This window comes from Alosa alosa, chromosome 5 (genome assembly GCF_017589495.1).
Source record: "Alosa alosa isolate M-15738 ecotype Scorff River chromosome 5, AALO_Geno_1.1, whole genome shotgun sequence".
Classification (NCBI taxonomy): domain Eukaryota; kingdom Metazoa; phylum Chordata; class Actinopteri; order Clupeiformes; family Clupeidae; genus Alosa; species Alosa alosa.
Genome location: NC_063193.1, coordinates 14,322,077 through 14,349,642, shown reverse-complemented (window position 1 = coordinate 14,349,642; position 27,566 = coordinate 14,322,077). Strand labels below are relative to the sequence as shown.

General features: G+C 41.7%; 2 protein-coding genes across 3 annotated transcripts in view; both read left to right on the top strand.

Moving 5' to 3' along the window:
• Positions 1–791: 791 nt before the first annotated feature.
• Positions 792–14,233, top strand: zgc:110329 (uncharacterized protein LOC550500 homolog). The gene is made up of 8 exons (XM_048242526.1): positions 792–1,367; positions 4,654–4,839; positions 5,149–5,223; positions 5,343–5,438; positions 6,144–6,257; positions 7,739–7,789; positions 8,371–8,487; positions 12,712–14,233. Exons 1-8 carry the CDS (start codon positions 1,356–1,358, stop codon positions 13,036–13,038), a joined length of 978 nt encoding a protein of 325 aa, XP_048098483.1. The 5' UTR covers positions 792–1,355; the 3' UTR covers positions 13,039–14,233.
• An 859-nt stretch (positions 14,234–15,092) lies between these two features.
• The window catches only part of slc4a5a (solute carrier family 4 member 5a), a 28,432-nt gene continuing 15,958 nt past the window's right edge, over positions 15,093–27,566 (top strand). For both annotated transcript variants that reach the window (XM_048242523.1, XM_048242522.1), the window contains exons 1-4: positions 15,093–15,120; positions 19,005–19,108; positions 22,165–22,223; positions 24,252–24,476. In XM_048242523.1, coding sequence (XP_048098480.1) covers positions 22,166–22,223; positions 24,252–24,476 — 283 coding nt within the window. In that variant the 5' untranslated portion in view covers positions 15,093–15,120; positions 19,005–19,108; position 22,165. The remainder of the gene's footprint in view (positions 15,121–19,004; positions 19,109–22,164; positions 22,224–24,251; positions 24,477–27,566) is intronic.

Here is a 27,566-nt window from a genome sequence, read left to right as displayed (position 1 = left end):
AATGGGCTCCTCTTCTGTCAAAACTTCCACCAGCACCAGAGGCTGTTGTGGAACTTGTGAAGTGTTGCCAGCCAATGCAGTATAAGGTGCTCTTGCAAGAGTAACAACTTACCATTCACGCAACTTTGCAGGTGTGAAGGCTCTGAGGAGATGTACACCAATATTAAAAAGACAGTGACAGTGGTGAGGATAAATACTTGAGTGACAATGACAATGTTTTGTTGAACTCTTCAATAATGAAACAGATGCAGATTTTTTTTTTTTTTTTTTTTTAATTTTTTCCATTTTTTCTCCAATTTTTTTGGCAAATGATGTAATACATCTTTTGAAAATAGTCTGTATCTCACTTGTCTACCTTATTAGGTGTATATTTATAAAAAAGTTGACCAGCCTTTATATTATTTTCCCCCATATATTGTCCGCCATCTTGAATTTTGGCACTGAAAATGGAAAAAAAAATCGGAAACAGGTTGTTTTGTATTCAGTGGGGTCCTAGCAAGTAAAAAAACACCAGTTGCAAAAATCTATATGAATCGTTCCTAAAATAACACAATTCCCCATACTATCTAGGCCACAGTTTTGCCAGTTATCTTGACAAGACTTGGATTATCAGAGGTAAAGCTTGGCTAAATGAAGGCGTGCTATAGCCTGTTAAGTTATAGTAAATATTTTTGTCTGTCCAATCTCAACACTAAGTAGCCTAATATGACTTAAAAGATGATGCAATAGAATGCAAGTCCACAGTCGTGTTGTCCTGCTTGCTATAGCCTACATCCTCGAAACAAAGCAAGGTGGATGCGAAGCATTAGCCAATTAAATAGCCCAGAACCTGAATAGGCTAGCGACCTATTTATTTCAGGCGCTAAAGCAAGCAGTCTTTGTCTCAGCATATTGTGATATCGTCGTAGGCTACGTTGTTTCACTGACTATTTAAAGTAACATACTTGTCTAAAACAAGGACAACGACGACGGCTACTGTTTCTTTTCGTGTTCAGGCTGCTGGTGATGCTGGCCCTTTAAGTGTGTTTTACAAAGGCAACATGGACAGCGGCACGGAAGTTGTTATTGTTTACGTGTAGAACATTTTGAATATTTCATACAGTGTAGGCTACGCGGCGCTGTCATCGACAGTCGTCTATCAGTTTCTAAATCAAATCCTAGCTCAGAAAATGAAGGTAAAATAAAGCAACTGTCTTGTTATTCAGGCGATTTGTAGACTCCTTAAACTAGCATGAATGAAACCATTTGTAAGACAGTAGGGTAGCAGCTATTCAACATGACCAGATTATTACTCAAAATGGAAAGACAACATTCGCTTCTACTATATTATCAAGTTCACCCTAAACGTGTACTCTATGCTCTTTTCGGTAAGTATCACATTGTGGTTTCTCTTAGAAACAGTGTGCTAATATTAACGTTAGCTAGATTTAGCAGCACGCGGTACAGAGACTTTGGTGCCTCAGACAATAAATTCCTCACTAAATTCAAACTGGACATCATATCATAGGCTATTTCGTTTTCCACCTGCACTAGCAACCCATAGACAAATTCTACATAAAAATGTATAGTTGTGCGTCCCAGGGTTATTGTTGACAGCATGAATTGTATCTGGCAAGTTCCTAAACAAATGTGTCTTTGGGGCAATGATTTTACAGGAACCGTCATTTTGTATGTATTATTGCATTTAGGCCTCTAGTTCATAGCATTGTTATAAGCATGGAAATAATTTAATGGGTTTCAGAGCGAGCATCAGTCCAAACAGTAACTCTTTGTTTTGTTAACATGTCAACATGAACCAGACAGGGCGTGGGACAAGGCGCACTGGGAATATTTAAAGAGACAGGATCTCTAGAGACACTGAGCCCGTGTAGGAATTATTATGGCCCTGCTGAAATTACCGATGTGGCCTAAAGCTTTCATAGTAGGCTCTTTAGAATAGAAACTCAGTTGAATTTTAAACTGTCTTACATATTTAATATCCATTCAAGTTTAAAAGGAAAAGTCTATCCTTAATCAAGGTAGGCTATAGTGCATCATTTACTCTACACTATTAGCACACTACTGGTAAAATACAAACAAACTTTGAGTGATTTTGATTTGCCATATAAATCAATCAAACTCTCTCAGGTAAAGAAAGGTCAGTCTCTATGACTGCCCTGAGCCAACAAACGAGGCTGTGTGCTTGATGGCATCCAGTTTTGATGATTTTTTATAATCAACCCTGTAGGCAACAGTGTGCCAGGCTACAGTGTAGTAGGCCTAGTGAATCTTGGTCTGGACTCAGTGGATAGCAACTGAAATGTAATACTGAATATGTAGGTTTTTCTTGCATATACACTTTTAAACACATAAAAAATGATCTGCCTTTAAGAAGCACATTTCACTGATTTCAGAGTGAACACAACATCCATTGGGATTTGTTTGAGTTTTATGGACTGTGTACTATTTAATGTCAGACCTCTGTTGAAATTGCACTGCATTAAACACCCCCTATTGGTTACTGATTCCCCCTCTGACTTGAGTTTTTCCCGCGCTTAATTCCAGCAAAGATTGAAGTGAAATATCTACCTCTATGTCATCTGGGACAATTATTTTATGCGCAGAGCTACAAAGTGTTATCTGAAAAGTGTTAAAGTGGTGAGATGCTTATCTCTCTGATTTGATTTTGTATAGGCCTAGGTCAGCACTAAGAGTAATAAAAGTTGTTATCTTAATTTACCTTTAGTTCTGTCCTCCAGATTAAGCTGTGTTGGACTACTCTTTTAAATTCATGAACTTAGATGAGTGTGATCTTAGAGTAGCTTAGCCCACATTTAGTATTTTGTTTTACTACAGACAATCCTGATGACTCTTCGTGGAGAACCTGGCCTATCTTCTAATAACCCAGTCTTTGTGCTCCACTCATCTCCTGTTTTTGTTTTTATCACTGCTCTTTGCCATGTATTAGTCTCTCTCTGAGGCTCAGTTTGATTTGCACTCTTGTTTTCTTTTTAATCTCTCTCTCTCTCTCTCTCTCTCTCTCTCTGGCTCTTGCCCCTGCCTAGTGATTTAGAGTCTTCTCTGAGCACAACAATAGCTCTCGCAGCACTGAAGCCGCAAAGTGGCAAACCTGTCTCACTTTTATTGCTTCCTGCCCACTCCTTTCATTCAGAGAGATTCGAATGTTGAACAGGGGCCACTGTGGCCCTCTGTCAAATTAATAAGGGTATCATATGATAGGTGTGTGCTGGAGATTGGACAAGGTTAGAGATGCTGGCTGTTGTTAACCATAGATGAGAGAGAGAGCGAGAGAGAACCAGCGAGAGAGAAAGAACGTTTAGGAAATGGCCCTTCTCGTAAATTAAAAATCAATATGCAGGTGGCGAGAACTCATGCCCATCTCTGGCTTTACAGTTGGCTGCCAGCTGTTTGAAGCACGGCAAATGGATCCCCCACGCCTCGTAGGACAACAGTGATTTGCAGCAGGCTGGCTAGCTATAGCCCCCGTCACAAGCACGATTGTAGTGGAAACACAATTTTTTTTCTCATTTAGCTAACATGACGTTGTTTGTCTGTCCCCACATCTTTGCTGGAGGTTATATTGCATGGGGAACATGGAGATGTAGAATGGAGTGCAGCCAGTTATGCCTCAGGGTAATTAATAACCATTGGTGCAACGAGATGCTATGAAAGGCTGGAAACCCGGCAGTGGAGAAAGCCTAGAAGCCCGTCTGTTTCAATCTCCTGCATGAAGGAACATTTGCATTTTGACATAAGGAGGAGCAGCACAGATCAATCAGACTCAAGTAATAGTAAATCCATTAGGATCCATCAGGACGAGCCCATCATGACATGACGCCAAGCCTAATCAGATTAGATAGTGCTCACTGCCCTCATGTCAAAAACTTGCTCTCACACGGGTCCCTTTTTAGGTCAGTTTCCAACTTTAAGTCATGGTCACGCACCTCCTTATTCTGACAGTCAGTTTAGACACGCATCTGCTGGCATTGTATGTGACAGAGCATCAGTGGACGTTTAAACCTACACTTGCCACTGTCTGTTCAACCCAGATGTGTTTAAATGATGCATGAACACATGGCCACCTGCCATACAACTAACTGCAGCTGGCAGCTTGGAAGGAAGATGCTGCTCCATGGTGCTATTCTCCTGGGTGAAATAGGCCTGTAATATGAGATATTTTTGACCAGATACTTCTTATTACATTCCCAATATACGGAGCATATTTTACATTACATTACATACATTTGGCTGACTCTTTTTACCCAAAGCGACTTACAACGCGGTAAACAGCTTAAAGCTTTTAAAACAAGTCTCCCAACAATTCTAGAGCAATTTAAAACAAATTTAAAAGGTAGAGTACAATAAGAAAAGTACATCAGTGAGTGCTGTTTTTATACAGTTAAATGTCAGTTCTAGTTAGGTGATAAGCACTAGAATTAGAAGCTAGAATATTTGACCCATATTTGAAATATGAGTCATATTGTGAATATCCAGAGGAATTCTCAGTGAGTCAATATTTTTTTGACATCGTGGGTCACACTAGCTGTAGTCTACATCACGAACACTTGAGGCTTAGAAATGTTCTATTCAGTTTGATGCTGTGGTGGATCCATCCTCAGTCTCTCTAATTCCTTCCTTTCTTCCTCCTCACAGCTCCTGGGCCTGTGCGTGCTGTGCGTGGGGCTGTACGCTGAGGTGGAGCGGCAGAGGAACCGCACACTGGAGGGCGTGTTCCTGGCCCCGGCCGTGGTGCTCATCCTGCTGGGCCTGGTCATGTTCACCGTCTCGCTGGTGGGCATGGTGGGCTCGCTCAGGGACAACAAGACACTGCTGCACATGGTGAGTAATGGCGCTTATTATGGCACCTAATGGCCTTCCGTGGCAGGCGGACCAAACATCATAAACATGCTGCACAGCCAGCGGCGGTGGGCTATGCGTGTGTTGTTTAGCTTATTTGTTTGGGGTAAAGTGTGTAGTCAATCAGTGCTCTCGATGGCTTCTTTGGGTGGAAAGTAAGGTCAGTTTGAGTGTGACGTTAAGTATGTGAAGAGGTGGTCACTGTGGTGAGAGTTTTTGTCTCTTGTAAACACATCTTTCACTTGTTCTCATCTCTCTCTCTCTCTCTCTCTCTCTCTCCTTCCACTGCAGTTTCTCTGTGTGCTGTGTGCTCTGCTGGCCCTGCAGGCGCTGGGCCTCATCATAGCTCTCATTTTCGAAAGGAAGGTGACTGAATCATCACATTTTCTCAGACAGTTTAAGACGATTATTATTATAGCGTTTGTAATGAGCCCATTTCTCCCTCAAGTGAAATCTCATCAGTCTTTCTGCCCTTTCCTGCACAGACAGCTGCCTTGTTCCACAAGACCATTCGAGAGGGCATAAAGCACTACTACGATGATCTGGACTTTAAGAACATCTTGGACTATGTGCAGCGAAAGGTGAGAGCTCAGATAAGTGGTTGAATCTATTAACTGGGAAACATGTGACACAAAAGGGTCATTTTACACAGGTCTACTCTGCACTGTGCTACTGCCCCCCCCAGCACTCCATCAGTGTGTGTAAATAAGAAACTCTGCCCAAGCCATAACCATCCCTCAGAGTGGAAGATGGAGAAGAGGCCCTTTTTATACACCATTCAGCTGAGCAGAGATTAGGTTTCCCATTGCAAAGTGTAAATAGTAGCTTTTAATTAAGTGTTCAATTTAATCACGGTGCCATGGTACCACTCGAAGCCAATCTTCCCCTCAACTATCTGTTCTCCTCTGGCAGAAATAGCAGTGAGATTTAAGTCAGTATGCTGTCTCATGTTGGATTTAGCAGCAATTTCATACCACTCACCTGGATTTCAATATATGGATTTAAAAGGCTGCCACTGAATTAAACCACTTACAATTATGCTAATTTCTTTTGGATGCCTTTTTGTCCATTAAAAGGTCATTTAAAAAAGGTCGAAACTAAAAAAAAAAATGGTTTATGCCGAGTTGAGAGCTGTAAAAAAAGAGATAACCCAGTAGTGGTAAGTAGTAGTCTCTCTCCCCTCTCTCTCTCTCCCCCATTCTCTCCTTTCCCCTGCCTCTCTACCTGTTATTTATTCACTCTCCTTCCCACACTGACTCATCCTCTCTTTCTCCTCCACTCCCTAGTTCTCCTGCTGCGGTGGAGATGAGTACAAGGACTGGGGCGTCAATCAGTACCACTTCTGCAACGGCACGGGTCCCCTGGCTTGCGGAGTTCCGTACACGTGCTGTGTGTCTCAGGTGAGCAGTCCAGTCCTGTCCAGTCCCAACCCAGCTGCCTATCCTTCAGACCTCCATCAGCAATGAGGCAAACCCAGCATTGATGGCTCTTTCCATTTCCATTGAATTGCATGTCTGGGGGCTTGCCCCCTGCTCTACAGTAAGAGAGGAGAGCTCCATGAGCCCAGTGAGTGGGATCGGATTAGCTGCTGCTCTTTATCCAGCAAGAGGCCCCATCATGGGCTCTGAGTGGCTCCCAATACAAGATCATATGAGGCTAATGGTTCTAGCTCTTGCTAATGGTGCAGTTATGGATTGGGAGGCTAGACACATACTCGGAGGGAATGAGTAAACTCTAGCTTATTGGTTTATGAAGCTCACGTCAGAAGACACACTGGTAATGGTCATGGGCATGGCAATACTTTTATACTGTACAATTGTATGAATTATGCATACAGTCCATGTATATGTTTATATTTGAGTGAGTCATTGTGGGGGCTCTGTGAGGTTTTGTCCCTTGGCAATAGCTGACTTCCGTGCTGATAAATTACATTAGCACCCTGATTGTTTGGCCGCCTCAAATCAGTCCCTGGCTAGAATTTAATCAGGCCATTTTGTAGCCAAATTGTATTAAATGTCAGTGGCATTTAATTACAGAGTAAAATTGCAATGCCTTATTAAGTTTCAGCCAACTCGGAATTGAAATGGTTAAATTTTTCTTTAGATTCAGACCTTTTCTCTTCCAATATCCTGTTGTTTAAGGAGTTTTCTATTTGGTTAAGTGCAGCCAAACATAATTGCCTCACAGACTGAATAGAGTTAAACCCATGAAGGTGAAAGAATACTTGGTGTGGATCGTAGGTTTTTATCAACAAATAGGTTAAATGATTGGATGGGGGCGTTTGTGAGAGCCATGGTTTAGCCTGGGGTCCTCGCTACCTGCCACGCTACCCAGCGATATTTGGCACTGATAAAAACGGAATCGCTTGATACACACTCACAGATCTCATCGTTCCGGGTGCTAGGCTGTTTAAGTTTGTCCTCACAGTGGCACTGCGCAGCCAAGCGAGGAATTAAAATTAATGACAGAACAAAGAATTACCTGCAGTGATAGCTGCTGTCACTGGTAGAAATTCAAGTTGACGCCCTCCTGTGCTTGCCAATTTTCTGCCCTAAGAGAGATGCAGAGGTGCACAGACTGAGTGATTGCTTATTGATCAAAAGAATAGCAGACCCTATTGATCCCCTATGAGGGGTCTCATCACACCCTAAGTTAGCCAATGTGTTCACTTTGTAGCATTTATTAGGTGACCAGAAGGTTTCTGATTCACTCGTGGAATGAAGCCACTTCAGCCTTTCAGACAAAACTCTGATGTCTCCTAATGGCGACAAAGCCTTCTAGTGTGATGATATCTCATGTCAGGTCAAGCCTGTAATCACTGTGGTCACCTTTTATTCACACATGCTCAGGTTGACGTCCTTCCTTTCTTTTTGCAAATCAGGTGGGAGAGGTTGTCAACACGCTCTGTGGCTTCCAGACTTTGAAACAGCAGGTGAGTGTTTCAGGCCTTTGAACTGCCATCACTGCACAGAGGCATCCACATCAGTGTGTGGTAAAACCACACCATGTGAACCTTTTAATTTGATTACACTTCCACATCATCTTAGCAGACTGATTGGTGTAATCCATTCAAAGAGCAGTTGTGTTTGTTGCCTTATATTTATTTTGAAATGGAGGATGCTTTGGGGCCATTTGTTTTGGAATGGAGGGTCTGAAGTGGTTTAAGTGATGGAGATTGGAGTGGCCGTGAGATTATTTACTGCACAAAAGCACAGACTATATTCCATCAGCTCTTGTCACTTACTGCTGCCGCTGCAGTTATTTCAGCTCTTTGCTTTTTTTACTGGCGATACAGGGAGAAAAACAGACAAACAACAGCATTGACACAATAATTAATAGTTCCATCAAGTCTATTATTTTTGTATTAATTTGATGGTGTTATGTCTGTTGCTGTGGCAACAGTATCACTTAGACATCCCATAACAATTCTTTTGTCTCTTCTCGCTCATCTCTCCATCTCTGTCCTCTTCTCTTGTTTTATCCTTCTTGTCCTTCTGTTGTTTTTCGTTCAAGCGGGAGGTTCTGGATGGAGTGATTCACGTTCGTGGCTGCATCCATGCGGTCAATCTCTGGATGGGAGACAACATTGGCGCTACCATTGGGCTCTGCTGTGCAGTTGGCCTGCCACAGGTAGATGTCATTCAGAACAGACACTCTTTGTTGTTGTCCCCTGCACACACACACACACACACAGACACACACACACACACACAAATATACTAGCACATACATGGGCAACATACGGCCCGCGGGCCACATCCGGCCCGTGGGCTTTCCCTGACCGGCCCGCGTAAGGTCCGTAAAAGAACAATAGTCAAGAGCCTAGCATAGAGATAATGCACGCAAATCAATATCGTTGCTTTTATTTTGAAAGCGACTGCTATTTGTACGCCCATACATTTGTGCGTGGATGCATACGATGTAAACACCCTCACTGATGTACTGGTGAATAGAATTTATGCTTCTGCATCGACACAATGCAGTTGCCTTTAAGTCGGCGTAAACCTTTCAAAGTTTTGTGTCTCTTATGTCTGCGTCGATCACCACCGCAAAGGTTGTCAGAATGAACTCCTGCTGTTTGTTGGCGATACGAAGTGTTAATTTCAAAGCGTTACTGGCAGGTAGACAGTTTACATTCGGATAACCCGGTCACTGTAACCAAAATATGTCTGAGTTTATTTGCAAAGCTTATTTGTTAGCTAACTAGTATGATGCTACTACCCACAGGTTGCTTGAAGCAGCCGGCTCAACACACAGGGCGAGTTGACCAATCACAGTTTTGTGCATAAAGTTAAAGCAAAAACATAGCCTACATTTTTAAAATAGTTTTCTTTGTGCATGATGATTATGACAGCCTACTATTGTCTGCTCCACATTTTCATAGTCTAATTCTGCATAGAGTTAATTGAATGATGGTAATGATTTAATGATGAAATATTGCTGAGTTTTGATGAAATGGTGGGACATGGTTGTACTGACTTCTTCACATTTTCATGGCCTAGCCTAATTATAGATATTGTAGTACTTTTTTTATATCAGTCTTTGAAAACTGACAATGTCAAAAAATCATTTTCGAGAATGAGGATTAAATACTGGACATAGATTAAGTAGCCTATTGCTGTTTTTCCCTTGGTCTCCCTCACATTTTCATCTGTTCTTACGAGTAGTAAACAAAACCATATGATTTACTTAATGTTATACAAGAACAGAATAGACTTAGACAGAATTGAGTTCAGACTTGAGTTCGGTATTTTGGGTCCGGCCCTCCTCAACAGTCCCAGTTTGTCATGTGGCCCCTCGGGGATATTAGTTGCCCACCCCTGTACTAGCAGATACATTCATATTGAAATTCCATTGCAACATTTTAACTGGCAGCCCTGCAGAATTCAGATACCTGGAGAGGACAGTTTATGGCAGCACAAAAAGGATTGTGCTAAAAGCCTATTTCCCATCTTTCCCCTGCTCTCATACACACTCACACACACAGACACACACTCTCAGGTGGATGTATTCATATTGAAATACCACCGCAAGCCACAATTTTGACCGAGGGGTTAGGTGCATAGTGACTGGTCTATATTGGGGGACGTGTTAGTGTGATGGTAAAAATGGAATAGTGATTATGAAATCCTCCACCATCCACCTTATTCACTGCGTGCACAAACTCTTTCTCTCTCACTGTCATACTCTCTCTTGCTCTCTCTCTCTTTCTGTCATACTCTCTCCTCCTCTCTCCCTCTCTGTCATACTCTCTTTCTCTATCTTCCTATCTTCCTATTTCTCCATCTCTCTCTCTCATAGGGGATTTTCAAACACCCCTGCTGCATTTCCATTTTGATTGCTTTGCATCCTCTGTGTTTATCTATCACTTCATTAAGACCTCCGTGTCTGTAATGAACAAAGGAAATGGGTGTTGCCGCTAGGAAGTGGGCAGGGCCTCCTACTCAGGGCTACGTGTTCACCAAAGGTGTGATGGTGATGCCTCAACACTCATCCCGACTCTGTCTCTAGTCCTGCACCACCGTCTTTGTCATTACTTTCATCATTGTCTTCGTCACATTCATCATATTTATCATCTTCATCAGCTCGCGTTTTTAGAGGCGTTTTTTACAGCGTTACCTTTCCTGACTGACTTCACCCCTTCCTCATTATCGTGCACTCTCTCTCCTACACACACCTAGAGTGTGCACACTGATAATTACCTCTCTCTCTTTCTATCAACCTTACTCAGACACACACACACACACACAGAGAGAGAGAGAGAGCCTGTTGTCTCTCTGTGACTGACTGGCGGGTCTCCTGTGGTGAGGTGAGAGGGCAGTGTCAGTGTCATGCACACGCATGTTTTGTGCAGCTCCAGACTTTCCATTAGATGATTAGCCCAATTAAGGGAAGGGGAAATGGGGTGTGTGTGGCGCTGCTTAGGAAACTTGTCACCGCTGACCTGAACATCCCGCGCTTGGGAAGGGGAGGGCATGAACGGGGATGACCGCTCGACCCAGTAAATCACAGGGGCAGTCCTGGTACAGCAGAGATGGACAGGAGTCCTTTAGACAGGTCAGAGTACATTCCAATATATTTCTGGCTGGAGTCCTGCTTTGGAATCACCTGGTTCATCACTGCTTCCCATTAAGTTTTAGTACCATTGTTTTTTTAGACTGCTCTGTTACCCCGAGCTATGGATGACAGTTTTGCTAATCCTGTCCCAGTTCTCACATCCATTGCGAAGCAAAATTGGTACAAGTATTTTTGGATGTCAATTAGTGTTGCACATGTAATGCAATCATGCATCATTTACGGCTTGAGAGCTATAATTAACATCCTGGCTCATTGCCTGGTCAACGTCAGTGTCACAATTATCACAATATTTCTCCCACTATCCCAGAGCTGCATGAATACCTTGTAACAACAGAATTCACCAAACAAAATAAAAACAAAAATTACAAAAATTTACAATTCTTTCACCTATGCTGTTTTAAGGGTTTCCAATAAAACTATGCACATTTACCTGTTGTCCAAGAATAATGGCTGGGACATTTGTAGCTGACATCCACAAATGTTTTAGCAGTTAAATTAGTATCATGGGCAATTATCCTACAATACAGTGCCCTCCAGAATTAATGGCACCCCTGGTAGAGTTGACAGAAAACGAATATGCAAAAATCATATTTTGCTGATTTATTGAAATCTCACAATCTCACAACAATGAGGACAAATCCAACCTTGAGGGGAAGCAAATTAATTCTCAGAAACAAAAATACCTCATAAAGAAATTAATATTATTAACAAAAAGATCACAATTATTGGCACCCCTGCATGTAATACTTTGTTAAGCCTCCTTTTGCCAATAAAACAATATTCTCGTAATATTCTCCTATGACATCCCATAAAGTTGAAGAATTCAAGGCAAGGGATTTCAGACTATTCCTCTACAAAATCTCTCCAGATTTCTAGGTCCTCAATTGTGCATTATCCTCTATGACTCACCCCACAGGTTTTCTATGGAGGTTAGATCAGGGACTGAGATGGCAATGGCAGAATCTTGATTTTGTGTTCAGTAAACCATATTTGTTTTGATCTGGACGTTTGTTTTGGTTCATTGACCTGCTGAATGATCCAGTCATGACCCACTTTTAGTGTCTTGGCAGAGATTGAGAAATTTTCATTGAAAATGTTTCTTCATGACTTAACCCTTAAAGGAGTACCGTCACACCGGTGTGACGGGAATGTTGGGAAATGAACGTTCTAAAGAATATCTGGGTTCATTGAATTCAACATAGAATTTTAGAACCTTCAATTGTTGCAGAACTTAGAATGTTCAAAAACCTACACCTTTAAGGGTTAATGATACCATGCACCTTAATAAGGTTCCCAAGGCCTTTGGAATAGGCCCTACAGCCCTACAATATTATATATATATATATATATATATATATATATATATATAAGACCGTAAGAGACTGACAGGAAATGAATGGGAGAGAGATGGGGTGGGATCGGGAAATTACCCGGGTCAAACTTGAACCCGTGTATGGTACGGGCACTTGCGCCACAGAGACTAGGGGATTTAACCTCTCTGTCGCTTAATTTTCATACCTTAGTGAAAAAGAAAGTCCTGAACTACTGCTGAAAGTTCACAGGCATTCTGATTAACTTTAACTAAAGTTGAATATAAATGGAAAAATGCTTCTGTTACATTTTGTATGTACAATTTTCTAGAGGGTGCCAATAATTGTGGCCAATGTAGATAATTTCTTATACCTGTTTTTAGTCAACTTTACCAGATGTGGCAATAATTCTGGAGGGCACTGTAAATGTTATTGCGCATTAAGTCTCATAACTGTTGCCTTCCAGCTGCTGGGTATCCTCCTCACTTGTGTCTTCTGGAACATTCTGGTGGAGATGAGCGAGTCCGAGGACATGGTGGACTTCAAGATCCTGAAGCGGGCTGGCTACAAGTACAGCGAGCTAGACCTGGGCGGTGCTGGCTGGTGCATGTGCCTTCCCCGCGATGGCGGCTATCTGCCCGTGCCTGACTCGGAACCAGACACCTGGGCTCCTGATCTCACCTTCGCTGACCTAGACCAAGTCCAAGTCCAGGACCCTCTGACATACTCAATACCTGAACCACAACAGTCGGGATCACTGATTGGCATGGATGAAGTAGACAATCGGGCATGAAGGACATTTTCAAAACAAGGGATACATTGTAGATATTCGGGATTGTGAAGTGGTATTCTTTTTAGATTATTATTTTCTCCTGACTTTTAGGAGGTTGTCATGTTGCACTGTGTGGTGATGGAACTAGCAATCCAGCCAGTCTTGCTCATTTCTAGACACTGCCGTTTTAGATTGGTAATTTTTTATCTGCATTTGTGCTGTTACTGTTTTTATTTGGGGTATACATGTCAGTATATCATATTTTTGGACTGTTCAATAGTTTATGAGGCTTTTCCTTAATTTTGTATTGTTTAGGATTTTTGCAGTTTTATGAGAAAAAGGAGAATTCAAGACAAAGCACCCTTTGTCGTGACAAGAATTAGTAATGTAGCAGTTTGATTTTTTTTAAAATTGAGAATTGAGGATATTTTTTCTCAGGGTCTTTTTACTTGTTTTTTTTTTCAGTGTACAATTTAGGGGCCAGTTTCTAGTACATGGATGAAGCCTAGTCCTAGACTAAAAAAACTTGTTTGGAAATCTCTAAAGGGAAAAAAGCACTATGACTAGGCTTAACTCACCTACAAGAAACTACAGGAAATGGCTATCAGGTGGCACGTCTGCACTGACAATGGCATGTGTTCTGCCGACTGCTTTTATGAAGATGTGATGGTATAAGATGCAGAAGTCTTACAGATTTCAAATATTGGTATTCATAAGCATTTTAGATACTGACATTGAAATTATTGATTTTTTTGTGTGTGAAGTAGCCCTGTCGCTAGGTTATAAATGTAGAGATCCAGAAGATCATTACAACCTTTCAGGTGCACTACCAATCACGCCTTGTTTATGGAATGACTGCAAGTGAATTGTTTCCTTCCAGTTTCATGCTAAAATTACAAACTTCACCAGTGTGCTATGCTCTGAATATGCACTGACTGGGAGTACTTGCTCATTTTTTAAGTTGAGGGGGAAATGATTCTGTTTACAACTGTGTTAGGCTATCATAATGCAGGTTTTATCGCCTCCATTATAAAGAAAATGCTCCTTTTCTATCCTTGTTTATTATATCTGTAAACATTGTAAACATGTTCTCATGGAATAAAGGAGTACAAGGGCAGAGCTATCCTTCATCTGCATTTTAAGATCCATCCCCATTTTACAGCATTATCCCAGTCATCACATTACTTCCATCTTCAATAAAACAGATTCCAGATTATTCCATTTCAAGCGTGCTTTTTTGTGTCCCTGGCTTGGTCTCTGAATGGTGCGATTAGAATGACAAAATGCTCTCAGAGGGAGCTCTTATTCATGTTTCAGCGGAGCATGCTGGATGGAGGCTCCCTACAGCAGATGCTTGGAGAATGGCCAGATCGCATCTATGTTTCCCAGGTTTAATGTCCCTGCTATGTGTACTCATCTCTCTTTAAACGTATTCTTTTGGGTGTGTGCTTCGTTAATATTTTTCCCATGACTCCAACATTTGACATCTATCCACAAGTGTAGACCTACAATACTGACAGCAATACAGCCGTGCTGACGAACAGAAAAAACCCTCGACAATTTCCCATTATCCTCACAATCCCCATGTCCTATTTAGCGAATGCAGAGGCTCCAATTATGTGCTGTATAGAGCTAGGAAACATAGGACCTATAGGAAGATAAGTTCCTGGGAACATAGGGCCCTTTGTCATATTCCCATCATGTGCCATATAAAACTAGAAAACATAGGGCCCCGAGTCTGAGAACATAGGAATGAGCTCTTCACGGGTCATTAAGACATGTTCTTGCCAGCAGTTTGCTTCTGCGCCTGTAAGAATCTACAAAATCCTATTCCACAGCGGCCTACAATCAAAATCCTTTCCCATGGTGGTCCTAGCACGCCGGTTCATTAATTAGTAGGTTCAAAGGGAACAAGTGGCCCATGTGTTGGCTCATCATCCTTAATGCCTTCTCGCTCCTCACCTTTCCTTTCCCCCTGCAAAAGGCGACCAAGAGCCAGTGGCTGGAATAATTGCAGCCTGTGACCTGGGGGAAGAGTGAGATGGGACGGCGGAACAACACTGACTGCCATGAAGCGGACACATCCAAACAGTCTGGATTATGGTAATGATAACATCAGTGCCATCCGGAGTAATCGCAAACTGCAGACTCGCAGCCGTTCGAGGACAATTCTCCAGCCCTCTCCCTCATTCTACCGTCTGGCAGGATAGATGTGTTAGCGCACTCAGTAGAAGTCAGAGCATTAACATTCACATTTGAAAGCTGGCAGATGCGTATGGGTGCTGCAGAGATTGGTCTCCATTGCACTGCTATAGGTTTTAAGGTCAATAAAAAGGAAATGACTGTAAAAGGGAGAAAATAGCTCTGTTCAGAGGGATTTCCATCAAACAGATTTTATGCTTTATATTCAGCTGCTTTGAAGACAATCCTCAGTCAACATGCATCCTTACCCACTTTCCCCCAATGAATGTAACCATATATGAAGAAAGTAGTATGTAATCAAAAAGTCATCACTAAAGTTAGTAGCGTATTTAAGATCCCCTCCCAAGGCCGATTGTACAGTGGCATTTAAACATGCTTCAAATGTGACTCCCAACTACCACTGACATGCAGTGGTTTGGGCTCCAAGAAATACTTTATTTATTGTAAAAGTTTAAATGTCAAGATGGAATTTATCGATGGGGGCGTCGCCAGCAGTTGAAAACATTGGGGGCTTAGCCCACAGAGTCTAACCAGGGGTGTCAAACTCATTTTCATAGAGGGCCACATGATTGAATTTATAGGTTACTGAGGGCCACATAATCGGCAAACATGTGCATGGTGCAACCATGAAATCGGCATTACAGTATGGCGTCATCAGTACGCATATGCGGTTTCGCCGTCCAAACGAACTCACAAGGCCTATGGTTTCAGGCACCGTTTACACGACACCGGTTTTTGTGTAACCGGTGAGGTTTTGTTAACGGTTACGCCGTGCGTGTACAAGACGCCGGCAGTTTAGGAGACTGCAACCGATAGCTTTTGAAACCGGCTTCCGAAGTAAGAACTTTTGAAACCGCCGGCTAACTTATTGACGCCTGTAGGGAGGGAAAGTAATCTCATCGCCATCTAGTGGTTGCGTTCCTAGAGTTTAGCGGAGTGGATGGGATTTTTTTTTTTAGAAAAAATATATCTCGGTGCACATCATACCTGTCAACATTTAGCTTTCCAAATACGGGAGATTTTTTTTTTTTCGGGGTCAGTGTTTATACCGGATCAGTGTTTGCATATTTAATACGTTTCATACACGTGTTTCAACACTGCATTTCGGTCGTTGCTTTTACCTTACCATTACCTTACGCATGCCAGTTATGTATCCACCAGCTGCCTGCCTGCAGCCTACTTCCAAAACTCCAAAGCTGCTTGCTGTCAGATTTGGCTCCGAGGGAACAAATTAAATTCCCAACAATTTCACAACAGCTAGTTCTGGAGTAGGCCATTCAACTAGCCCGATTGCTTACGACGAGACTCAGGCTGCGCAGTTGGCACCCGCTTCCTTATTTGGGTTTTGGGTTGCCAGGTTTTAGCTTATGACAAAACGGTTGAAATTGAAACTAAGTGATCGTGTATGTGTAGGGTGTATTTCATATACAATCTGGCAACCTGAATGGATCAATGATTTTAAAATTAAGTTTGATGGCCATGCAAATTACGGGAGTTTTCCGGGAGAAATAACAAAACGGGAGGGTGCTGGGAGATGACCTTGAAATACGGGAGAAACCCGGTGGATTTTTTTGTCATCTCATGTTGCATCTATCTTTCTGCTGTGTAAAAAATATTATGAAGGTAGCTCAGGCAAAGGCAGCTCAGAAGAAAACACCTCCATGAACCTTATAGGGCTTTTATAAATTGTCTCTCGTGGATGCATTTGCATTTCAAGTGTCATGTTTGCATTACTAGCCTGCAGCTTGACCAGACATCCCCAGCCTTATAAAAATTGTATTATTTCGCACTCAGTACCCTTTACATCCTTGAAGGAAAGGCAGAAGCTACACTGAAACCTCTTATCTGGAAGTTTTGCAGGAACACATAAGCTGCTCAACTTGACATTGTTTAAGGCCCCCACACCACTAGGTCTAATAGAAGTAAGTAGGCACTGAAGTGCCTGTCATCAGTCTGACAGCTTCCAGATTTGGTTCCCAGACCCAGCTGCTCTAACCACTCTCCTATTAATATTCCACAGTATAAATGGGAGGAGAGGCCATGGCTAAGGTGCATTGAAAAACAAGTGAGAAACAAAAGGGTGGATTGAATTTAGCTGCACACCAAAAGAGTTTGCTTCAAACTTATCATCAGAGATTTTTTCATGGTATGAATATGTAAAATGTCTTGAAAGCAATTTTCAGAAGATGGCAGACTGCAAGTCGGGACTTATCACTTGTCATCCTTTGACAGAGGAAATGAATATAGAATTTCCATTTCAAAAAGATGAAATGGGAGTCTCCTTCCAGAAATTGCTGTATGTGCTGAATGCCGTTTGGTCACGAACACCAGAGAGTATTTTAAATCACCAGCACAATTAGTCTTCCATATGGTGAGAAAACTAACAAACTCTAGGTAACCTTATTTACACTTGGTAATTTGTCATTTTTGGGCAATGGAACTGACTTTTCTTCACAGTGATTTTAGTCAGTGTTAGTGACAGACTAAACAGTGAGCTGCGCTGCACTATAATGGTATTTAGAGAATTCTGCGCCTGACTCCTGGCTTTTGAGGATAGAACTCATCTGCAGCTGATGAATGGCATTGTGCCTTCACAATGGTCAATAAGGACCTCATGTGGACGGGGCGAGAGTGGCAATGCATTGCACCAAATAATCGTCACACTAATTATTCAGTGCCTCAATATTCAGAGACCCCAGAGAGATTCAAACTTCAAGGCAAAGCCTGGGTACACACAGATCAAACCGTATAGATTATTTATGAGATTTTGGAACCACAGATTGGACGAGATGAGAGATAAAGAATATGCACACATAGTTAATATCTCAGTTTTATGTGTAGCATGTTTGGTAAGCTATAAACCCTTGGAGGCTTTTATGCATTATGCTGTATAGCAAACTTAGTTGGGGTTTAGCCATGGGAATATTGAATGCAAAGTCATTTGGAGATAGCTGATGAAATGCAAATCCCATCTCTCCAACTCTATATCATTCTACAAAGCTTTGTCGAGACCTTCCCTCTTATGTGATTGTGTGGAATATACAACTCAGAGCCTTCATTGAGTTGCAGATGCACGTCCTATGACGCAAAGCTCCCCCTTGCCACTCAGTCTAACAATGCATAATATTTTCAACAGCAACCATGATCAGGCACCTGCATGTGATACTGTACTTCTTACACTGTCATTGATTGATCTGTATTATGAACCAATCTACTGTCTTCTGTGGTATATTGCTTTAATCCACAGAACACAGAGAACATGCTACGGATAGTAAACAAATCAATATGAAAGTCTCTTTTAGAACTTCTCTCCATCTGACATGTTACCACTGTCGTCTGACACATTCAGATTTACATTCAGCCAAATCAGCCCTGCTTATTGAATAAATGTCATTGAGGGAAAAAAAACAGCTTAAAGTTGAGAGAAATATTTCAATATTTCATGTTTTCTTGTCCCCTCTGTGCCCTGCCTCATTTTTATGAGTGGCCATGGACTGTAGGCTATACTTCCAGAAATGACAGTGCTCAATGCACCGGTCGACCAGTCATTACTGCCCCACATAACCCCCCAACCCCCAGCGGCCTACTTGCATGAATCACTGCTATTCCCGAATCGATCTGGTCACCATGCCACTGCTACAGAGAGGGAAAGAGAGAGAGATAGAGACAAAGAACGAAAGAAAGACGAGGAGGGGGGAATGTGTCAGTGAGAGAGGCTGACAGAAAGCTATCCAGTTGACTTTTCTCTGTGCCATTGTGAAGTTTGACCCAACTTTTTTTTCCAGAATTCCGGACGTGGCTGTCATTGAGAAGTTTGCCTTGATGAATCCATTCGATTAGCGTTGGTGTTTCTCTCCTCACCTGTTACTGCAACTGCAACTGAAATCAGGTAGGCCAATCACCATTATGTTTATGCGGTAAGAGGTCGACTATTGTGGAATTCAGCAGTCAGGAATGCCAGCTGACCATTTTGTAAAACCACAGTATTGACAAGGCAAGTCAAGGCAGTGCTAGTCTCAAGGCAGTGCTAGTCTTTTTTGTGTCAAAGACTTGGAAGTGTTTATGATAAACTGCCTGCATGAGTGTAGCCTACTGTAGGCTACTAATGAACTCAAGAAATCATGGATGTTAACGAGAACAAAGTGATATAGCCTACGGCATATATAAAGTAGCCTACCTAAATACTATGTTTTTTAAGCTGTTTGAAATGTGAACATGAACTCCTCATGCTTTTGACTAGTTGTTTTAGGAGGCCTGCTAAATATAGTAATATGTTTTATAGTAAAATAATAGTAATATAAGAGTAATGTTCACAGATATATGAATCCTCTGAATAGCATTTGCTGTTTTTGTGTCTGAGGTTTTTATTTGTCCATTGTGCTGATGGTAGTGATGGTTTACATGACAGGTGCTATCTTGAGGGGATTTGGTGTCAAGCGATTGGGCATGCACTTATATTTCTGTAAATAGCAGTTTGAACCTGAGGTAAGAAAATAATGATACAAGTTTTATTTTTGGTATATGAGACTTGCATCCAAATCTACAGTTTCATGTCATTTCTGCTGAACGGTGACTTGATGAAATGTGTTGTCTGTAAGCAGTAAGACAAACAAGCGTAAGTTCACAATTGCCATTGAGCAGGTTTTAGCTCTGCTATTATGGGTTTTTATTTACGATAATATGTGTAACTATTACTAACTCTCGTGAAATGTTTACAACTTGTAAGTGATCTGTGTTAGTTGATCTTTTTGAATCAGGGAATCAGGAACAGGGAATGCATTAATTTGTAATAATATTGATGACACGTTTGCACTAGTTGGAGCAGCTGTCATTGGCAGTCAGTGACCATATTATTGTCATCAACTGCATGTGAGCTGCTCAATTCTCAGTGAAGTCACATGGCCCTAAAGAGAATAGCACAGGACCAAAGTGCAGCGTCTCATTCCCCTCTTGAGTATTATTTTGAAGATAGTCATAATATGTAACACCATTCCACTCGGTTAAAAAAAGTCAAAAATGAATTCTACAGTTGTAAATCAAAACTATTATCACAAGGTTTTGTGAGCCTGCAGGCTAAATACCAAACAGTGAAAGGAAGTCTTCTTAATGAAATACTTTGAATCTGTTTACATTTAGTATGCTCACTGCCTTTCTGTTTCTTTTTCTTCAAGTGAAGATCCATGCAAACCATTTTAATGTAATGACATTATGCTGATTGAAAGCTTTATCTTAATTGCTTGACTCTCTGAGCATAGAGAGGAAAGAGGAATGAGAAAATTGGGCTGTCACTGGCTCCATTAACGCCAGAGGAAGCTTGTATGAAGGCCTGTAAATGCAGCTGTCAGCAGAAGACAGATGTTGCTGAGCTGTCTGACATTAGGCATGGTTTCCCATGTTGTACATGATGTTATTTTGGGGACATCATGTGTTTTGCCGCCATTTCTAGTGGCACTTTGTTAAAAGTGTGTGTGGATGTGTTTGTGTGTGTGAGAGACAGACAAACAGAGAGTGTGGGAGATAGAGAGAGTGACAGGGAAAGAGAAGAAAGATATCAGAAATTGAAATGAAGAGAAAATGAAAGACAGAGAGAGGAGGCAACTGAGATAGAGTGAGAGGAAACAAATGAGTGTGTGTGAGAGAGAGAGAGAGAGATAGTGAGAGAGAGAGAGTGAGAGAGAGAGTGTGTGTGCTGTGGAGGAGGTATAAACGTGAGCGGGGCCTGTGGTGGCAGGCGGCAGCACCAGCGAGGCTATTTGCCGGACCCTGTGAGTTTAAGTGCCTTCGTTGGGCTATTGATCAGAGCTGTCAGCGCTGATGGCCTGTAGGCCAGTGCCTGTCCACTGGGTGTGAAGGACACCGATGTGACAGTACTAATTACACTGGCCAGGCCGTCCATCCGAACTGGAGCCCCCCTCCCACACACACATACACCTCAGCCTGGCCTTAATGCCCCACTGACTCTCCTTTGCCTCGGCTTGGCCTGGAGAGCAGCAAAACTACTTTCTGGAAGCCATTTTAAAACTCATTTTTCTGAAGTTTGGGTTGTATGGTTTATGTCGTCAGTATAGGCCTAATGTTGTGGCATGTTTATTCCCACGATGGTCTGAAATAGCATGGGTTCTGTGGTAACAAGTAGAAAGGCATGCATCCTATCCAAATACTGAATTTCAGTGACAAATAGATAGATAGATAGATAGATAGATAGATAGATAGATTACTTTATTCATCTCCAAAGGGTAAGTATGGTGTTCAAGTGACAACAAACAAATCATGTCCTTCTTGCTTGATGTGGCTACCAGAAATGGGCAAAGCCTCCTTTTATTGTCTAACTCAGCCCCCCCTCCCCACACACACACACACACACACACTACCACCACCACCCCTTCACCACCACCACTGCCTGCTGGTGCCATGTCAACGCTGTGGGCACTGCTGTCATGATCCCAGTTGGCTGTGGGAGGGACATGTATGTGTGTGTATCTGTATCATGTGGCACGGGTCCTCCTCTCCTCGCCTTTAATTAGACATCTTTCCATTGAGCTTCTCTCCGTTTAATTATTTCGCCATTGATTGGCAGCAGGCAGTGTGGCTCTCGTGCAGGTCAATGTACAATACAGGCTTCTGGGACGGTCAAAGCTGTAGCCACCTCGCGTTGCTCCTGCTCACAGATTGGAGGGCTATCGCTGGCATAGTTCATAATTTGCTGCATGTTTTTGGGCTTAATACCCTCTTTTACGGTGATGTTGTGCAAAATGTTGTATGTCGTTATTCAAGATTTACTGTAGGTCAAGAAATTGAATAAAAGTTTTCTAATTGTTATCCATCATGCAAAGTGCAAACTTACCCACAAGCTGACACACACACTTTTGTGGTGTTTGTTTTATTTGTTTTATTTGACTTTAAGATCTTGTGGTTTATGTGCTATAATTATTTTCTCCCCCAAAGGATGGACCCTGAGCGGGGCATGATGGGAGGCCGCAATCGCTATGAGGAAGCGGACGAGGGTGAGACTGAAAGACAGACTTAAACTATGAGGATGATTAAGTCAAGTCAAGTCAAGTCACTTTTATTTATATAGCACATTTAAAAACAACAGGAGTTGACCCAAAGTGCTTTACATGGCAATGAGAGGTTAGGCAAGCAGTTAAAACAAAAAGAAAAGGGGCCCAGGGATACACAGGTCTGACTAAAGAAATGTATAAAAAAAAGTAAACGGAAAAACAATATTACCCGAGTAAAAATTAAGAAGTAGTACATTAAAAAGAAAATAATAATAATAATGGTAATAATAATAAGATCAGTAGAATAGATAAAGTTAAAAATAAATATAATATAAAAATAAGAACATAACATAAATGGAGTAAAACAGGTAAAATAGAGTAAACAGGATATATATATATATATATATATTAAGAGAAATAAATAACTAAAAGTAAGTGGTAGATAAAAAATCAAATAAAAAGGTAAAAAAAAAAGTATATCATTTGATATGATGAAGACAAATGGCACATTTTCAAGAAGTCCTTGTTAAGTCTGAAGTAAATTTGTCCTAATTTTGCATTCTGCAATCTTGGATGGGTATTTTAGTTAAAAAGAGATGCATTTCGATTAAGATACCAAATCTGATTGTATTAACAGCTAAGTAGTTCTAATTGGCTGGTTGGTGATTAAGATTGATTTGTGTAATTAGGGGAAGAGAACGTTTGGCTCTTTTTTTTTTAAATGGCTCTTTTCCCTTTTTTTCTAGTTCTGTGCACATATGTGTATGGAGTGTATAATGGGGGGAGACAGACAGAGAGATAGAGACAGTCAGAGAGAGGATGAAAGAGAGAGATAATCGGTCTGTTTCTATGTGCGTGCCTAGTATCGAATGTGACTTTGCAGGGTGGTGGGGGAAGGAAGTGGATCTCAGGACATTATAGCCTGACGTGCTTCAAGCGGTCTATTTGTTTGTGCAGTGATCACCCCTATTGGATTGATAATCAGGCATGTATGGTCATTGCACCAGTCAGAAACAGTGTCGAATTCAGACCATATCTGATTGTATCGGGTGACTATAATTAGAACATTTCCTCTCAGTGAATATATGCGGGGCTCCACTCAGTTGCCAGTGTGTGTGAGTTCTCACAGGTCTTAGAGAAGCAGACGTACTCCTGTTAGACATCATTAGAGTCCGATAACATTCTCTTCCTCATTGTTTGATTGGTCCCCTTGAAATGGACACCAAAAGAAAGAAGAGACACACTCGAGTACACATGAAATTTAAAATGAGCTCCTTCAATTAAATTGGTGCCAGTGGTAAAAAAAATGATTGCTATGTTGTTCCAAACCACATTATTTTCAATTTTCACTAGGTTGTGTGCAGGCTTACTGGCTGTTTTTAATTACATTCACACATTTTACGGTCTGAGGTCTTTTTACAGAGTATAATTCTGCCTATTATATTTACAAATTTATGTTAACATGCACTTGAAGGAATCTAAAGGTTGCAAATAGTCTGAATGAGACCTATTTGTTCAGCTTCATTTGTTCTGCAGATTCACAGCATGGCAAGTCATTCATGAAAGCATTTATGGTATATCTCAATACATCTTATACATGACCTTTCCAAAGCTGTGACCATATAATTTATGACCCGCTGTTCTTTTCTGCTCTCAAATTTTTATTAGTCATATTTTTTTCCCTTTCTGTGGTCATGGTTATGAAAGCAAAAGAGAAATCACTGAAAAGCCTAACTCTTTCTTTTTAATCAGGTACAGCAATGAAACATGCACAATGTACCCAAATGAATTAAATATAAGTTAAATGGATTGTAAAATATTTCAATGGTGTAGAGACGGATGTGGTATAATTAAATGTGAATTAAGATAATGAGTTTTGCTTTTGGTCTCTAATTTCTGCCTGTGGCCTGATATGACCATGCACAAACGTTTTCAAATTTTGCCCTTGATCTTTTGAAACCTGCCTTTGTGTACAATATCAAATTCCATCACTCTTTCTCTTCCCCTATCTCCTCCTCTTCCTTCCCTCAGAACATCAATCCATCTACATCGGTGTGCCGATCCCTCGAGGGTACAGACGCAAACGCCGGCGAAGACGCTCCATGTCCAGCCGAGACTCGGGGGAGGTGGAGCGAGACAGGCGGTATGAGCACCATCACAGACATCACGAGCACCACGACCTGGACCGGTACGACATCGAGGCTGGGGGCCTGGACCCTCCCGAACACAGCCTGCCCCCCGACATCAACAGGACCAGTGAGTGTCTCAGACCAACCAGGCTGTCCAAGCAGCCGGCCCTCAGTCTCTGTGCTCTATGGGTAGTGCTGACTGTAACAGGGTGTAATCACAGTAAAGACAGTCCAGCCATCACCCTGAGGACTGGAGATAATACACGAGGAGCTAGCCTGTGACAGCCCTTTTAGCTAAGGCTAAGGGGGCTCTTCTATATGTCCTCTGTGTTGTAATCGATAAAGCAGAGTGCCCTTAAGGGCATAACAATGTGTGTGAAAAAGACAGAGTGTGTAGTGTGTAATAGAGAAGTCTATGTGTGATCAATTTGTTCACAATCAATCGGTCAATCAATATATGTGTGTATATATATATATATATATATATATATATATATTTCTAGCTTATAATGTACTCTCTGCTGCCTGTTTATCACATAGTGTATTACATAGTGTATTAGGGGCAGCCGTGGCCTACTGGTTAGCACTTCGGACCTGTGTGGGTTGCCGGTTCGAACCCCGACCAGTAGGCACTTGAGCAAGGCACCTAACCCCTCACTGCTCCCCGAGCGCCGCTGTTGATGCAGGCAGCTCACTGCGCCGGGATTAGTGTGTGCTTCACCTCACTGTGTGTACACTGTGTGCTGTGTGTTCACTAATTCACGGATTGGGATAAATGCAGAGACCAAATTTCCCTCACGGGATCAAAAGAGTATATATACTTATACCTATACTTATACTTATACATACATAGTATGGAAGTGTGTCTATGTGTGTGTGTGTGTGTGTGTGTGTGTGTGTGTGTGTGTGTGTGTGTGTGTGTGTGTGTGTGTGTGTCTTTGTGCTTTGTGCCTGGCATGAAAGAGAAAGTTAGAGAGAGAGAGAGAGAGTGAGAGAGTGAGAGCAAAAGAGCAAAAGAGAATGAGCTACTTTCTGGTTCCTCTGTTAGTGAGTGTATGTCTGTGTGTTTGTGTGCTGTGTGTGTGTGTGTGTGTGTGTGTGTGTGTGTGTGTGTCTGTGTGTGCTATGTAGGGTATATGAAGACTGTGCAGTATAATTTAATAAGGCCACTACCACAATTGAACATTGCAGCAGATAAAGCAGTATATCCATTAAAGGAAAAGTAATACATTTATAATTTGAGAATGAGTTGAAGGAAAGATTAAGATGAAAGCTGTGGAAGTAAATGAAACTCAAATGACAGGATCAAGACTAACAGAAGCCATGGACATGAAAGGGCTTCCCTGCTGGTGCGATATCCTTTAAGTAGCTGGTAAAGGGAGGCACTGACAATGAAACACTACATTGAATTTCAAAGTAATGTAGGGATTGGATTGGATGAACCTTTTGTATGTGTGTGTGTGTGTGTGTGTGTGTGTGTGTGTGTGTGTGTGTGTGTGTCTGTCTGTCTGCCTGTCTGTCTGTCTGTCTGTGTGTGTTGTGTACAGGGTGTCATGGCAGTGTCCTTAAAATACTTACAAAACAAGTAAGTATTTTGAGGACACTGTAGTTTTAACCAAGTCCTATCTGCCTGCATAACTAATCTGACAAGTTGACCACCAAGCCCTTTGTGGTCAGTGTGTGCACACAGACAATAAAACATGAGGCATCCATTTCCCAGGTCCCACATCAATAGAGCAAATTAATACCATCCTTCATATCCAAAATATGCATCTACCCGTGCTGCGAATTATAGAGCCATTGCCAACGAGTTAGCAGCCAAAACAACAAAATATGTCACATAAATGTGTTCTCATGCTGATTTACAGAGACAGTTTTAAATCAAAATGGCCTAAAAGTCAGATACATGTTTGCATTTAAATGCACAGCACGTACACACATGTTTATGATGATTAGTTAATATTAGGTACAGCCTCTGCACTCAGGGTGCGATTCTGTCATAGTGTGCTCATAGCATGTTTTTGTTTGAAAATTGAGATCAACGGTTTAGTTGCTCTTTATTTCAAACAAGCCCTTCTTTTGTTTTATGTGGTTTTGTGGTGTGGCGGCCTGGGAGAGTTGGTGGTGCATTATTGAAAGGTCACAGCATTCAGCATTGAATTATCTGCTGAAAAGCCGGGCCCTGGAGTGGTCCTACTTGGCTGGCCTCGAAATATTGTGCTGCCCATGGCCTGTGGCTGTGTGCTGGGTGTGTGTGACCCGATCAGTGGAACTCACACCACTCATTTGGAGGTCCCCGTAAGAGCAGCTCACAGGAGGATGCACCGTTTCATTCAACAGCACGGAGGTAGAGATATGAAAACAGTCTGTTAAAAGATCCACACAATTATTCTTTTGTTTTTTTAACCAACACAAATGCAGCAATACAATTGCTTATATTGTGAAAACAGAAAAGGATAAACCATGTCTGTCAAATTGCCTGTGCATTGCCTGTGCATTGTTTTTTGTCAATTTGCTACGTCTGAGACAAATTCTGTCTTGCATGCTTCTGTTAAAAGTGAGTTGCAAATGAGTTTCAAGGAGAAGGCCAACCTGTTTTCCTCGTCATGGTGCAATTAAGCTGGAGGAGGCATTATCTCCTTTGCTCCACTGAGGTGTCTGTCTGTCTGCTTGTCGATTCTAATTCCCTGCTCCCTCTTGGCTTCCCTGAGCCCTTGAGCCTTGAAAAACGTTAGAGCGCTTGTGGCTCAGATTTGTATGGGGATGAGGAGGCGGAATCAAATGCAAATAAACCACTCCTCTCCCATTTGTGATCAAAATGCTCGAGAGTCTAGGGCCCACAGCAGGCTCATGGTTAGAATGCAAAGAAATGACTGTGATCTCCAAGAATCTAAATGCACTGACCAAATTAACTTCATGAGTCACATTTTTTTTTCAACTGAAACTGAAATAATGTTGAGGAGAGATTTATGCTTATGTTTTTGCAAAATGACTTAAAGTCAAGGACACTGTTACAAATTGAACGCATTATTCGAAGCTTAAGTCCTTATGCTGGCTTCCATTCCGTCCTTAGTGCTGCTTTATAAAGCACTAAATAGGACAGGATCAAATAACCACTTAGATGTTTCAACAGTATACACCCACTCTCTCAGAACACTGGAGATAAATCAATGTCTTCTGTCAGAACTAAACATGGTGAAGCAGCATTCAGCTGCTA

Bases quoted from the DNA above. Each gene is read 5' to 3' on its own strand.
- zgc:110329 (XM_048242526.1), top strand. The intron at 5,224-5,342 runs GTGACTGAATCA...TTTCCTGCACAG, and splicing joins CTCTCATTTTCGAAAGGAAG to ACAGCTGCCTTGTTCCACAA. The intron at 8,488-12,711 runs GTAGATGTCATT...GTTGCCTTCCAG, and splicing joins GTGCAGTTGGCCTGCCACAG to CTGCTGGGTATCCTCCTCAC.